Raw genomic sequence first — 15987 nt, forward strand, 5'->3', positions numbered from 1 at the left:
CTCTGGTTTAGAATGACTTTTAAGTTTTTATAGCAGCTTCCCCTCGTCCTCTGATTTAAAGACTTATTAAGAGAGCCTGTTTTCAGTCCCCCAGTTTGCTCATAAAGTTTGTTGGCCCCAGGAGCCTAGGGCCCTGATGCAGCCGGAAGTGGTGTTTGCAAACAGAAGTTGGTCTGATCTGTTGAGCTGTGGAGCATTTTTTATTATAAATGCTATATTATTTTCAAATTTGGTTACTGTCATCTTACTGTCAGAGTATCCGTAACAATTTTATTGCGTGCTTGGAGGGGACTGTAAACCAGGATTTCTCCTTATCAAGATGAAAAGAACTTTGCAAGGAGTCAGTACCCTAGGCACTATTCCACTCTGTGCAACATGTATATTGTATTTTTTATTTATTTATTTATTTATTTATTTATTTATTTATTTATTCATTCATTCATTCACTCATTCATTCATGAGAGACATACAGACCCAGAGAGAGAGAGGCAGAGACACAGGCAGAGGGAGAAGCAGGTTCCCTGCAGGGAACCCAATGGGGACTCGATCCCAGAACTCCAGGATCATGCCCTGAGCCGAAGGCAGATGCTCAACCTCTGACCCAACCAGGCGTCCCTGTATTATATTTTAAAGAGTCACTGGTTTTAGGTGGTAAATCACTAGTCATGAAATGTGAAAATAGGGAATAAAATAAGATGAATTTAAATAGTTTGCTAAATGGGTTCAAATTTAATAATGTCCAAATATACTGCACTGAGCACTTATAATAGGTCGGGGAAGAACCCTTACCCCATGTGGGGCCGTGGTGTCACTGGCTCTGGGCCCATGGCACACACGGGTACCACATGCTTCCTGCTGCCCTTGAGAACACAAAGGCCAGCCCTGCCGCCTCCCATTTCTGCCTCCTGACAGGGTAAGGGGTGGGAGGGTACACTCCCTTGGAGGAGAGAACAGAGGGCCATCCCCCTCCCCGCCAGCGGAGGGGGGGGGCTGGGAGAGGCTGGGGGAGGGGGAAGGAGCCCCCGTGCCATCTGGTTCCCAATTACTGCTTGGTTTGTCCTTCACAATTTCCTCTTCCCCGTCATTACCCTTTACTTCAAGATACTGTATTTGTTGTAAAAATCTTATTTTTTTCCCCCCGACAACCTTGAAAAAGGGCATTTAAATGGCATGTAGGATGAGGAATTCCACTGGCAAGAAGGAAGAACATTAAGGGTGAAAAAAAACAAAACCTTTGCAATATTTTCTTCTAAGAGAAGCGGGCCCGAGGCTGGAAGTCTGTAAACACTAAAGGCCATGCATGCAAATCCTAAAATACAGTCTGAGATAGACTGGATCCTCCTGGACTGTTTCTCCAAAATTTCAATTAAATGCCACTGTATATCCTATCCAGATGAACGAAGGAAGAAGTCACCAGTTTGACCTTGGCGAGGACTGGCTTTCCAAGTGGCCTGTGATCCGATGTGTAGATACCCCGGCAGAGTGGACAAAACCCGCAGAACAACAGCTGCGTGGTACTTCCTACCGCTTCTCAGTTCTTACCTTTCGGAAGTTGGTTAAAAGTTCCAACCAACTTCGGGACTGAGAGAATATTACACAGGATGGGGAGGGGAAGTGGAGGGTATTTTGGAATTTCAAAGTAAGTAGACTCTAAGGAGAAGCATTCATCTGAGAATCAAACTAACAATAAGGAATCACAGATCAGAAGAGATCAAAGCCAAATTCCCCTCTTCCCCGCCAACCTTCCAAACTTTCATGTATCTTGAAAGGTTCAGTCCCTTCTGGGGTGGGGGGTGGTCCTCTGGGCCCTTCTAAGACTAAACCTGACGTGGTCCTCAGGATGCCATCCCCACACCCCACCCTCGGCTCCTCTGTGCACCTGGGAAGCTCCTTAACTTGAGCCTCTGGCCCCTCATATGTCAAACGATGACTCCGAGGCGCATCTCAGACAACTGCCATTGAAGAATAAATGCGAACATTTGCAACTTGTACATGGTCGGTGATAGGAGCCTTCAATCAATGGTAGCTGTTTGCTATTTTTTTGTTTTTGTTTTTTTTTTTAAATCTCTGTGGCTATAAGGGAGCTTGTAGAGGGCAGGTAATGTTCTTCTGGCTCTCGGTGCTGGTTGCACAGGCATGTTCAGTTTGTGCAAATACAGCAAACTACACTTTTAAAACATTGTGGTAAAATATGCACAGCAAAATTTCCCATCTCAACCATTCTTAAGTGTGAAGTTGGATAGCACTAAGCACATTCACATTGTTGCATGACCACCACGCACACTTCTGATATGTCCAGTTTTCTGTATGTATTTAAATAGCAAAAAAAACCCAACCACATCCATTAATGACAACAATAATACCAATTAAAAATAATCCCAACAACCTGGTGGCTCCTATGTAGACACTGCTTTCTGAGGTCCAGTAGAGTCACTAGTCTCTTCTGGGGGGAATCTAGCTCTTGTCCTCGAAAGGCGGTGTATTCTGAGTGTTGGGGGCATCCCAGGGAAGGAAGGATGGGGCTTCCCAAGGAGGCAGTTTTCAGGCTTGATGGAGCTCCCTATGACAAAGGAGCTCCCTATGTCTCTTTCCTAGGACAGGGATGCCCTGGGGTGCCTCTCCCTCCTCTTGCTCCCCTCTCTTCTCCCTGGAGCTCTCAGCAAAGCTGAAGAGCCGGGCTTTGACTGGTCCTTCTGCCATTACAGTTTGCTCAGGGAATGGAGTAGGGAGCAATTGGATCTGGTGGCACAGGAACACTTCCTGGCGAGCCTTCAGCCTTGGTGCGGCATTCCTCCCAGGTCACTGGGAAGTGCTCACAAGGAAAACTTGAGGAATGGGGAGGAGGCCTCAGTTGCTGATGGACATCATCATTTTCCTTTTTTTTTTCTATTGGGGGAGGGCAGAGGGAGAAGTAGAGAGAGACTCTTAAGTGGGCTCTATGTTGGGGCTTGATCTCACAACCATGAGATTGTGACCTGAGCTGAAATCAAGAGTCCAAAGTGTAAATGACTGAACCACCAGGAGCCCTTTGTGTGCGTGTGTGCATGCGTGCGTGTTTTAAGTAAATCCTACCCTCAATGTGGGGCTTGGACTCATGACTTCAAGATCAAGAGTTGCATGCTCTACTGACTGAGCCAGCCAGGTGCCCCCACCACCATTTTCTTTGAAGCCTGAAGTTTTCGGGCAGGCACACTGCCTTAACCTAATAGGGGCAATATTTAAAAACTAAGGGAAATCTGTTTCTCTATATGTGATGCCATATATACCTATATTTACTCTTTTTTTTTTTTTTAAAGATTTTATTTATTTTTTCATGAGAGACAGACAGAGAGAGAGAGAGAGAGAGAGAGAGAGAGAGGCAGAGACATAGGCAGAGGGAGAAGCAGGCTCTATGCAGGGAGCCCGATGTGGGACTCGATCCTGGGTCTCCAGGATCACGCCGTGGGCTGAAGGCAGGCGCTAAACCACTGAGCTACCCAGGGATCCCTATATATACTCATCTTAATGGAGGAATTAAATGTAGTGAGTGAAAACTGAGTGATTCTTACCCTTGAAATTTCCCCAATGCCTGTGTAACTGTTGTTCCTACTGGTCACGTCTAAAATGCACACATTGTAGTCATACACAAGTGGGCGAAGTCACTTCTCCTTCCATCTCACAAAGATTTCAGTCACTCGCAAATTTTCACTATGGGGAAACGCCTCCACAGGCTTCACCAATCGGAATATTTAACAGTTTTGAAAACAGAAGGTACTTGTTACCAGCTCTAAGTGAGGGCTCAGCTAGTGCAACTTGTGAAATGCAAAAAACAAAAACAAAAACAAAACAAAAAAATCTCTAGGCAGAGAGAGAGAGGGTAATGTGGGTAGCCAAGCTTTGTGCCAATTATCTGAAAATGCAGATCTGCAGGGGGCGGTACGGGAATTTTTCCAACCTTTGAATCAAAACTATCAACTCTGCTACTTTATGGTGTCCTCCAAAAAGCTCCTTGGACACCATAATACTGCACTGATTCATCAATTCTTCGTAAGTTCAGTATCTACTCATTAATGAGGTTAGCAGGTGTTCCTTTAGCATTTCAGATACTAAAAAGACACAGACTGGTAACACAAGTATTCTTTCCCAATCTGAACATACTTCCCCCCATTTCCCTCTCCGAACTTACGAGCTGTTCAGTATTTGGAATTTCTCTCCTTTGTGAAAACTCAGGTCATCTTCTGTCCGTGCTTCATAATCATAAAGGGCTACAAACAGGGTCACTCCTGAGAAAACGAAATCAAAAGGGGAGAGATTATTACTCAAGGGGAAATTCATTCCAAGAAATTAAATCTTCACTCAAATCTCATTCTCAAAAACTACATCTAATCAGCACTGATAACACGGTGCGGTGATGTGATTAATGTGTGATAGCAGAGTTGCAGGGTGGAATTTCTGCCTGGGTCTTTGTAGGGGAAGCATTATTTGACCCGACTAAAACCTAGAGCTGGAGGTGCACTTCTCTGTGCACCTCTGAATGAGTCCTCGGGAAGAGATGGGCATTAACATCATGTCCACAGCCAAGGGGCAGCAGCAGTGTTACCGCTCAGATCTGCAGAGGTCTGCAGCAATTAAAGACATCTTTTATCTGACACAAATTCTCCTCCTCTCAGGAGCCCACGTTAGTCCAGGGTAAAACAGAGCACTTCTTCCCGTGACCTGACAGTAATGTAGAAAGTAACAGGAAACTCCTTCTGCAGCCTGGGACTGAGAAGACCTACTCCATTAAGTTCACCCCAATTAGACGATGTCTTGCTCTTGGCATCTGCAGTTGCTCTGGGGACTCCCTCTCTCCTATCATAAATTTGCCTATCCTTGCATTGATTTGCACTTATTCCTCCTCATACCCACTCTATGTCTTCTTATCTGAGGGGCTCCCCACAGAGGCCCCTCCTGCTTTGCACAAGTCTGCTGTCAACAATGACAAATCTCCAGCATCCCATGCAGCCTAGGACCTCCTTCATACAGTAGGCAGAGTTCTAAGATAGTCCTCAAGGACTCCAACCTCCTGGTATTCATGCTCTTGTGTTATTCCCTTCCCTGGAGTGTGGGCAAACCTAGTGACTTGCTTCTAACCAATAGGACATGGCAAAGGTGATGGGACGTCCCATGAGTGATTAGGCTCCAAAAGACTGTGACTTCTATCTTCCCAGTAGACTCTCTGTATTGCCACTTTTGGCTTAAACACTTTGATGAAGCAAACTGCCATGTTGGAAAGGCACACATGACAAAGAGCGGAGGGTGGCCTCTGGCTGAGAGCCAACGAGGAACTGAGTCCTGCCAGCACCACACGAGCTTGGCAACAGATCTTTCTCAGTTGGACTGTGAGGTGACTATGGCCCAGCCAACACACCTTGATTGCAGCCGGTGAGAAGTTCTGAAAAAGGGGATCTAGTTAAGTTATTCCTGGATTTCTGACCCACAGGAACTGTGAGATCATAAATATGTATTGTTTTAAAGCTGCTGAGTTTGCGGTACGTTATGCAGCAATTGTTAATGAGTACATTGCATTTCTCGGCTCTCTGGCTCCTCATTTGGATCTCCACACATTTCACAGTCCCTGATGTGGCCTAAAGAACGCACAACATGGATTCCCCTCTTTTCCAGGCTGTCATTTTGCCATGTTGGTAGTTCCGAGGGAGCAGATGTGCCTTTGGGACTATTCAAAAACCAGAGAAGGAGCTGGGGCTTGTTTTTCTACCCCATCCCAAATGGGGCTTCCTATAGGAGACCTGGCACCCAGAAGGTCTGACCATGCAAAGCAGCAGGGCTCATTTGGCAACTTTAAATTTCTTTGAAAGCCTGAAAAAGAGACTGGCTTAAAACAAAGAAGTGGGAGCCTATAAGATCATGTCTGTTCTCACTGAACACTCTATTAACAGATTCCTTTTGTTACATAATTTAAAAACAAACCCTAGCTCCACCGTGAGGAAGACAAGGCACATGAGGACGGATACTTCCAATCTCCCACTATCTCCCCTGCATCAGCTGGCAAGTTCTTACTGGGGTTTTTAATCTTCTAAGGATGGAGGGGAGAGTCAAAGGAGGTCACAGGGGCACACAGGCACTGTTCTTGGCCTTAAAGCACTAAAAGCAGTGGCGGAGAGACACACATGCACACACAACAAAGCCAAATAATACAAGGCCGAAGAGTCTGCCAACATTTGGGAGTACTATGTTTTAACTTCCAAATCTTAAAAGGGACCAGGCAGCCTCATACTAAGATTGTCCCTAACTACAGTATAGACTCCCATGTTCAAGGCGAGTAGCCCTTTCTAGTGACTTTATGAATGACACCTGCAGACACAGGGATTCATATCCAGCATTCATGAATGAATGAATGAACAAGGTCGATGTCTGTGTCAGCAGAATTCAGTCTGGTTGGCAAAGAACTCAGCAGGCACAGAAGTGTGTGCTGGTGCATTTTTGGCTCTTTTTTTATCCCCCTCTTGTATCCTCAGAGACAGACTTCCACAAAATGCCTCCTCCCTTCCTCCCTCCATTCCAGGAAGGTAGGAAGGATGGGTGAGTGTACTAACATCCACTTGCTCATGTGAGGCTGACTTTAAAGAGAAAGTTGGAACCACTACAATATAATGATAAAATGCCCAAAACTCTGGATCAGGCACCTTGGATATAACTATGCTGCTTTATTGTAGGCAGAGGTGGGGGTAAGGGCAACAATCAACCAAACCTGTTAATGCCTCAGTAGGGCCAACTCCCTAGGTAAAAAGGCACAGTGGGTTCTTATATAAGACATGATGAGCCAAGAGCATAATTGGCTGATGTACATTTCTTTAAACTTTTCTAATAAACAAAACAGTATGGAACAAATAATGTCAAATATCTAGTTACCATGATTCACATGCTGGGAAGAAGATTTGGAAGGCTAAGGATGCATGAGATAACTTACAAATATTTTGCAAAACATATGTCTGAGAATGTATGCCAGATATTTTATGAAGTATTAGCTAAGTCAGCAAATGTACATGGCAGTAAAACAGAGCCTTGTGGTGGGAAAGAGAAGGAAACTTAAAAAGCAAAACAAAACCAAAGCTGAGAAGGATCCCTTAAGGATACATGAGATTTGATTTTAAAATACAAGAGATACATGATATACTTGAGGGTTGATAAACTCAGTCATATGGAAGATGATGGGAAGATCAGAAACAGAATTAATGAAGATGAATGGCCAAAAACTAATGCTACCCAATGTCTGCACTGGCTGGGAGGTGCCAGTGGAAGATGAGGGAGGTGCCAGGTGGAAGATGAGGGAGGAGGTGCTACCCCCTTCCCCCCGCCCACAAAGTGGCTCTTAACTGAGGGGTGGGAGGAAGTGCACTGATATCTGGAGAACTCAAAACATACATTCTCAGATCCAGTCCTGAAAGCTTCTGATGCAAAAGATCTGGGATGGGACTCAGTATTCCAAAAAAGCTGTTACTTAGCCAGCCACGGTTGAGTCTGCCAGCCACGGTTGAGACCACTGACTGGCCTAGACTACCTTAGCAGAAGCTGTACCTCCCAACCCATGCAGCATCCTCACAGAGCAGCAACCTGAGGTCCCCCTGTACCTCTATAGATAGCATTTTCATTTGTCCATCAAGCTCTGTGGGGTTTTTTTTTTAATAGCCCTTCATCTGCCTTGGATAGATGGGGACTGATGAAAAACTGAATGTTAAATCCTTTGTCAAAGGGAGCTGCCTGGAACACAAATGTTCAATTGACAAAAGAATTAAGAATGGCTTAATGCTTACCCGTTCCTCCCCTGGTACGCAAGGTCCCAGTATGAGATGAAGAGTTCACACCCCCAAAGACAGTGAGTCCTTGGCCTCCGGCCGCGTGGAAGTTGTTGTAGTTTGGGATGGAGGTCACGCCGAAGCTGGGGTAGTGCTGAGGAGTGGGGTCTGTGCCATAGCGGTACCCGGAGCTCTGGTTCAGGCTGCCATCCCTCTCCTCTGTCAGTTTTGTTGCTTCTTTATCCTTACATTGCACACAGCCCATTATCTAAATTCCTGTTGAACACAAAAAGGAGGCATGTGAACTTGGATGCTCCTCAGTTGCTGGGTTGCTGGATTAAAGAGGAATCATTTGTCAGGCTCACGCCTGGCTATTTCAGGCCTGAAAGGGACATGAGGGAAAGCAGTGGCTTAGGTTGATGGTTAGAAGCAATCTCATGGCCTTTAACTTGACAATCACATTTGTTCCCCATGTGCTCTGGGTGTTGGGAACCACACAGGGTATGGTTACCAGGCAGCAATTGCCTTGGATGAGGCCTGCACCCCTTAAAATCCTCTAACATCACACACCTGCTTAAAGAGAGTCCAATACTACATATTATGCTTTTCTTTAGTCATCTCAAAGAATAATGTATGCTCTAGAAAGTCAGTCTATGCAATATTAGAATAAAAATCTCCATTATGGCAACAACAAAAAAATCTAAGGAAGAACGTGGAGGAATGTTGGAAAAGCCGGAATACAGCCTCTAAACAGCTCACCATACTTCTTTTTTTTTCATGGCTACCCATTCTTCAGGCACATTCCTGGTAGATTTTAAGCAGTAAGATGGTGATAAGTATCAATATTAAGAAACAGCTGCTGGATGGAAAAATAAAATTAGGAGCGCCTGGGTGACTCAGTCGGTTAAGTGTCTGACTCTTGACTTTGGCTCAGGTCATGATCTCAGGGTCGTGAGATCCAGTTCCACATAGGGTTCTGGGCTGGGCGTGGACTCTGTTCAAGATTCTCTCTCTTTCCCTCTCCCTTTGCCTCTTCCCTCCTCTAAAAAAATAAAATAAAATAAAATAGGCAGAAGAAACTAAGAGGTCCGACCATATTTGCAGGATGTCATGATAGCCTACAGTAACAAAATCATTTAAAGCTGCTAATTAACTTTCCAAATTTCCATTAGCTTTTGACATCTTTCAAAAATATTTAAAAAAAAATCAATCCCATGTTCTAGAGTTAGTGGTAGATTAAAAACTCAGGTCATTGTCACCCCACCCTCCTCCAAACTTACTTCTATGCTCATCTTAGAAATGCCACCACCATCAATGACTGACTTGCTTGAGCCACAATTCTGAGAAGCAACCTTAGCTGTTTCCTTTATACTTCTCACTTTCCCTGTCTCACACTCTACTATCCAAACATGCAAACTTCTCAGTTCCTTAAAGGTTCAATGTTCCCTGGACTCGAACATTCTTTCCTGATGTGCAACATATCCTTCATGTTCCAGGTAAGACACTGCTTCCTCCACGAAGCCTTCTCTGGTCCCATACCCTCCTTCCAAGGCTGGGGTGATGCTCTTTCTAAGTGCTCCCATAGCATCTTGATTTTCCACCTATTGTGCCATATTAAAACATGGTCTGTCCACTTCTCTCATTGCCCAGTGGACCGTGGGTTCCGGGAAAGTAGGGCCCTGTCCACTTTTATCATAGTTATAATGCTAGTGCTTGGCATGCACAAGTGCTCAACAAACAGCAGTCAAATGAGTGAAGATTCTCTAGCCTAGTATGTTTGTTTTTCACTCTTTTTTTCTGCATCAAGACCAACCCTGCTCTCAGTGACTTACAGTAGTGGTTGATCCTGAATTTTTTAATCTATTGCTATTTGTGACAAATAAGGAGAATTCAGAAATACAAGGTTAAGTTGGTTAAATGATCGTACTTTGGACTGTAATACCCTGTCGGGTTGATGGAGGTAGGCTGAACATGCAATGGATGGGAAAGGGCTTCCGAAACTCTGAAAAGTGGCCTATATGAAACCCAAGGATCAAATAAGAAATGCATGACATCATGTGTAATTACATGTGTTCACTGGGGAGGGCAAAGCTGGTACAGGAAGAGAAGGGACTTGCAGTAGTGAAGGAAAACGAGGGAGCCAGTTTTTCTGAGTATTTTGTGATCCAAAGTGTGGAGTGCCACATCAGATAGAGAGACTCTTCTTGGCGGCAGGCACTGTTCTGAGCACTGCTTTTCTGGGGAAAAAGGACATGAAAGCAGCATAAGAGTGCTCTAAAGTCTTCTTACATTACACATTTCAATAAATACTTATTGAATTCAATGGCAGTTCCCGAGAATGGAAATGTCTGGAAATGAGCCGCCTACTGCTTGAGCTGAGATCACCCAATCTGGAACACATTTACGCATAAATCACTTGAGACGAACTTACAGTACACTGGGTCCAACATGCTCTCTAACTTATGGTAGATGAATGCCATTTTAACAAATTTCCAATAGGAAACGCAAACTATCTCCAAGGCATGATTTATTGAAGGAATTTCATCATTTGTGGTTGGTATTGCTTCACAAGACTGATAACTTGCTCACTTTATATTAACTTTTTCATGGAAGAGAGTTGCTTTGAGCTTCCACAAAGGCCAGACAGAGATAGTTCGTGTCCCAGGCACTTTTTTCAGGGATTTCCCTGGCTTACTCTAGTTAGAAGGTGTGAGACCCGAATCACAGCATTTACATCAGCGATTCTCAGTGGGGGTCAACTTTACTCTTCTCATCCCCACAAAGGGACATAACAGGCAATGTCTGGAGACACTTTTGGTTGCTGAAACTTAGGGATAAGAGGTACTACTGTACTTAGTAGAGACCAAGGATGCTGCTAAACATTCTACAATGAACAGGACAGCCTCCAACGACAAAGAACTAATTGGCTCCAAATGTTAATAGCATCAAGGTTGTGAAATCCTGATTTATGGAGGAGAAAGAATTTATATCTAGATTTCTGAAATTGTATGTAACAGCGGTTTCCCTTATGTGTGATCAATGTGCAATTCACGATGCCTATCCTAGGAGAACAGGCAGGCTAGGTATCAATTTAAAAATTGATAAGAAATGCTGATTCTTCCCTAGAAGCTTGTTCCTTTCCACAGAGAAAAGAATCTGAACCAAAGAGAACTCTCATTACAAACTACTCTTTCAAGTCCAACAAAACAAAACAAAACAAAACAAAACAAAACAAAAATGACACATCAGAACCCCACTGAAAATAGGGCCTTATATCTAAACCACTCTAAGAAAAAAAACCTAATCTTTCACAATCCACTAAGAAAAAGTATCACCACTGGAAATAAACAACTAACACCACATATATAACTATGAAAAAACGAAAGGAAACAAATGGTAAGCTCCCTGATGGCAGGGATTATTTTTTGGTTTTGTTTTATTATCTAGAATATTGTTGCATGCTATATTGTAGAGCTCAATACGTATTTACTAAATGATTAAAATGCAAAAAATCAAAAGTTGGTCAAAATAATTTGGAGGAAACAATCCTCTTTTGTAGTAGGGATAGCTCTGTTACCACCTTACACATTGGCAGTTTCGAGTAAGAGGTTTCTGCACAGGTCTTGCTTCCTCGCTTCCCCTTGTTTGCAAATATAAAGACACTGAAATAAATCAGTAAATGCAGGCTCAAGACATTAAAAAAAGTTGATCACAATGAAAATATTTGTGTAAGAACTTGTGGTCTTCTTCCTCCCACTTGGGGCAGTCAGACTAACCATTTCCTGATGGAAGAGTCGGAAGACACTCTATGAGCTGCACTCAACATGACTTCAGATTCCTTGCCATGAGACAAACTTCTGAGCATTTGAGTTAAAATTAAAAAAAAAAAATCCTTTATTACATACAGTTCTGTGGTGTGGCATTTATGGCCAATGCCGTAGGTCCATTATGAATGTATAATGTACTAATATACTTGCACAAGATCCGTGGGGCCCCGGGAAACACTGCATAATGCTATTCCGGAAGTGGGACTTTGGAATTACTCTGATTAGTAAATCACACACCATGAACTCATGACCATCCTTCTCTGCATGCTGCTATGCCTAGAGAAGCTGGTGGACAAGCACTTTGACCAATAAGATCCTGTGACCGTGCTTGAGGTGTCTGGATGACAGCCACGAAGCCTCCCCTGTCTTCAATTCTTTGGCAAGACTGAAGGGCTCTTTCTGTTACGCAAGGAAAACCTGACACGTGAAATTTCCTTAGTCCTGTGGATCTTATATGTGCCAACAGCATTAAGCAACTCAGGGAAGAGTTGTCAGAGAGAATCCGAGAATTGCCACACCCTGTTCCTATGAGCATGGCAATCTTCAACCCATCACAGCACTTTCTGGTGCTATGCCACGTGTGGCCTCAGGGTCCTTCTTCACATAAGCCCTCGAGTGATCGACTGAAGCTGCCATCAAAGATGGAATCTATCCACGACTCTGGGCATGGGCTGCTTTGATGCAGAATGAGTCTGGTTGAACATACACTCCCTCCACCCATGCCACAGACCACAGTCCAGTCTCCTAGGTGCACATTAAACACAGATAAAACAAAAGGTAAGCTCCCATTTCCCCGTATGCCAATCATTAAAGCAACACCTGTATACACTCAGGTCCTAACGCCACAGGACTTCCGAAAAGATTTCAGAGAACTAGATACCAAAGAGGGGGAAAAGGCCACTGGCAGTCTTCTGCAAAAGCAAATTACCTTCTCTTGAGACATATAAACTTGCAGGCAGAGGAGGGATGGCAGGAGGAAGAAAGGTGAAAGTGACAACAAATAATTTTAATTTCAGCAGCGAGAGCACTTTTGTCTTGGAAACCAACCTAGGTGGGTGTGGGGAAGTGAGAGCCCTGAGGCATAGGTTGCCATCCTTGCTGCTGACAGCGCAGACTTTGAAGAGTGACAGGTGGAAAGCCACACTCTTATTGTACCCTGATGTGGCATGTTTCTTGGTGGTATCATTCACCTTCCCTTTAGCTGGTCTCCACTTTACCTGGGTGCAAATCATAGTAAAAGTGAAGGAACAAGGGAACCTAGAAACCAAACAAAGCAACTGAGATAGGGGCAGTTGAAAAAAGAATTGAAAGCTGAATTGTAGATCAACTGCACAGTCTCATACACTTCTTGGGAAACACAGCAAAAACTGGTAGTTTAATGAGCAACCACCACCCTTTTCTGGTCAATAGTAATTACATGAGGCAAAAGGGTGAGATGTGTCAGAAACACATCACAAAGGCCTTAACTTCTGGGTAGAAGAGCCATGGCAGGGGGTTCTTAATCCTTGTCAAATTGGAAACATCCACAAGAATCAACCTGCGGCATCTTGCTATGTTCTCCATCGAGAAAATGAATCCCTTGAAAGTCTAGGGAAGGCTTGCTTTGGTTTTCACCACATAACTGCTGGAAGCAGGACATTTAGAGACAGAAGAGGGCCATGTTGATGGCAATGGACACTGGGACACAGAACCTGTCAACCAAATTTCCCAGCACTTTCAATTCTTTACGATGGGACTTTTCCTCTTTGGAGGACATTGGGTCCTAATACCCCACAAGAGAGTACAGGTGGTGGTGTCTTTTGAGGACACCCAGGGCAGAAGGGCCAGTGCCGACCGGGGAGGCTGGAGAAAAAGCAGGACATTATTAGAGGGAGCACAGACACTCCCCACGGTCCCAAGGCAGGGAAAAGGTCACAGCTGGGATGGTATGTTGGGCATGTAAATACCCGAGGCCTGAAGCACAGACAGCACTGGTATGGGGTCCAGCCAGTAATCCCAGACTGGCTATAAAAAAAGAATACACAGGACTCTGCTTCTTTGCTGCCACATGGAAGGAAGGAGTGAAAACATGTGCCTTGCTAAAAACGTGGTGTGGTCAGCAGAACTCCAAGGTGTGCCCCAGATTCCTGCCCTTGGTGCTACAAGCCCTGTATGAGCCCTAGGACTCATGACTGATGGGATAATCACTCCCTCGATTAGGCTATTTTATTTGGCATGGTTGACTTCAACAGAGAGAAATTATCCCAGGTGGCCCTGACCTCATCAAGTGAGCCTTTGAAAGGGACTGGGCTCTCTCTGGAGAAGTAGATAACAAAATGTAAGAGGCATTCAAGGGGAGGGATGTTCTCCACTGCTGGCTTTGCAGATAGAGGGGACCATGTGGCCAGAAATGCGGGTGGCCTTTGGGGCCTGAGAACAGTTCCCGGCTGCAAGTAGCCAAGAAACGGGGACCTCAGCCCTACAACTGTAAGGACTTGAACTGGGCCAGGAACCTGGAGGTGGATTCTTCCCTTGAGGCTTGAGATGAGAATGCTGTTGGCCAACACAGCTTTGGGAGCAGAGAGGTCAGCCACACCATGCCCAGATGCTAAGAACTGTGAGCTAATAGATGGGGGCTGTTTAAGCTGCTACGTCTGTAGTAATTTGTGACACAGCAAGAGAAAACTAATACCTATTTTGGTGGAATGGGCAGCAGTGAGATGAAGGCTCCAATCTTGGTGGTGATGACCAATGTCCGATGAGGGCTCACTGCAAGCCAGGCACTATCCTATGTACTGGAACATACTGTCTCACTAGGTTCTCAGGACAATGCTAAGACAGAGGTATCATGATGTCCCCTCGTTTTACAACGGAGGAGCAGAGAGGTTTGAGACTTTGCCCACAGCTCAGTCAGGGGTGGAGATGAGATCTGAAGGCAGACAGACTGATTCCATGGCTGGTGCACGGAGCCTGTAGATCTGAGTTGCTTTTTGCCTTGTGGACTCCTGGCTAGTCCACGTAGGGGTGTGGGTGTGTGGTGAAAAGAGGGGAGGGAGAGGCCTGTGGGGATGGCCTCCTGGTTCTACAGAGCTCAGCTTCATGGGCATGACTACTGGGGACCCTGACATTAGGCACTGGGCCTCACTCCCCTGCATTCACATCCTGCCCCAAGACAGTGGGCTCTGTAAGGGTTCGGGGACCATGCCACGTGTGGTGAGTCACGGGCTTCCTTCATGTGGTGTAGGGTCTCCATGAGCATTTGAACTGATGGCACCGAAGCTCCTGTCAGCTCCTAATGCAGTGAGTGTTTATATACACCACAAAGGAGTGAGCGCTGGTTTCCCTTGCCTACTGCATTTCGAACATGATTTGCTGTACAGGCAAAACTTGCTGGAACATATTTACTGTATAAACAGAGCACAAGCAATGCCTCCTCCAGGCACAAAATAATAGATCTCTACTCTTGGTGGAGTCCCATGAGGGAGAGCCCCCCTCCCACCCCACAAGCAATACCACGTCACATCTTTGAGGTGATGCCAACGCAGGAACGTATACAGTGCAGATGCTGGCCACATGCAATAGTAGGAGAACGGATCCTATTTAAAAATCAAATGAAAGCTTTGCTTTGGAAATAATAAGAGGTGCTGTTGGATGATCATTTGTGCATGACTCTGCAAGGTCCTCTGGAGGGTGAGAAGGATGGATCTTGTTCCGTACTGCACAGCAAAGGAGCTGAACTACTATAAATCATGCTCACAAATGTCACATTACTTTAAGGAAAAAAAAAACTATATTCCTGGCACCTAGAATATTTTTTGGCTACCTCCCTGGCTTATCTTGTTCAAATGACGGCCAGGCCAAGAAGCAGTGGCTCACACCCTGTAGCGTATTCTCCTTTCCCTTCTGTAAAACCTTCCATTCCCCAATGCCCGGAGATTCAAAAGCACTTAATAAAAAAAAAGAAATGGAAGCATTAGACCCCAATGGTGAGGTTTAACACTGCAGTCAATGAGAAGCTGGAACAAGTCCCAAACACAAATGGCCAAATGAGGTTTTAACATCAAACCGTGGAAAGGCTCCAAAAGGAGGGAAGAACATTTTCTTCTTACATTCACTTCGCTTCAGATCCCAGAGTTAAGACAAGCACAAAATGTTAATTAAAAAAAAAAAAAAAGATATGTTTTAAACGTCTCTATGTCAAAGGGTTCAGAAAGAGAGCACAGATTGTGAAGTTTTTCAGGTCTTCTCCTACCCGTTTGGGAAGAAAAAAGTTCTTTTGTGGTTACTAGTTTGAATTTTTATCTTATTTTTATTGATATTTAATTCACATACCATAAAATCCACCCTCTTAAAGTATACAGTTCGGTGGTTTTTAAATATATTTTAATATATCTACATATTACATA

General features: G+C 44.5%; 1 protein-coding gene across 3 annotated transcripts in view; it reads right to left on the reverse strand.

Annotated features, from left to right (window-relative positions):
- Positions 1-15987, reverse strand: part of FYN (FYN proto-oncogene, Src family tyrosine kinase) — a 211425-nt gene that overhangs the window by 49728 nt on the left and 145710 nt on the right. For all 3 annotated transcript variants that reach the window (XM_072739156.1, XM_072739137.1, XM_072739147.1), the window contains 2 exons: positions 7794-8051; positions 4166-4262 (listed from right to left, as the gene is read on the reverse strand). In XM_072739156.1, the coding sequence (XP_072595257.1) occupies positions 4166-4262; positions 7794-8040 (344 nt within the window). In that variant the 5' untranslated portion in view covers positions 8041-8051. The remainder of the gene's footprint in view (positions 1-4165; positions 4263-7793; positions 8052-15987) is intronic.

Source organism: Vulpes vulpes, chromosome 1, assembly GCF_048418805.1.
Source record: "Vulpes vulpes isolate BD-2025 chromosome 1, VulVul3, whole genome shotgun sequence".
NCBI classification, from domain to species: domain Eukaryota; kingdom Metazoa; phylum Chordata; class Mammalia; order Carnivora; family Canidae; genus Vulpes; species Vulpes vulpes.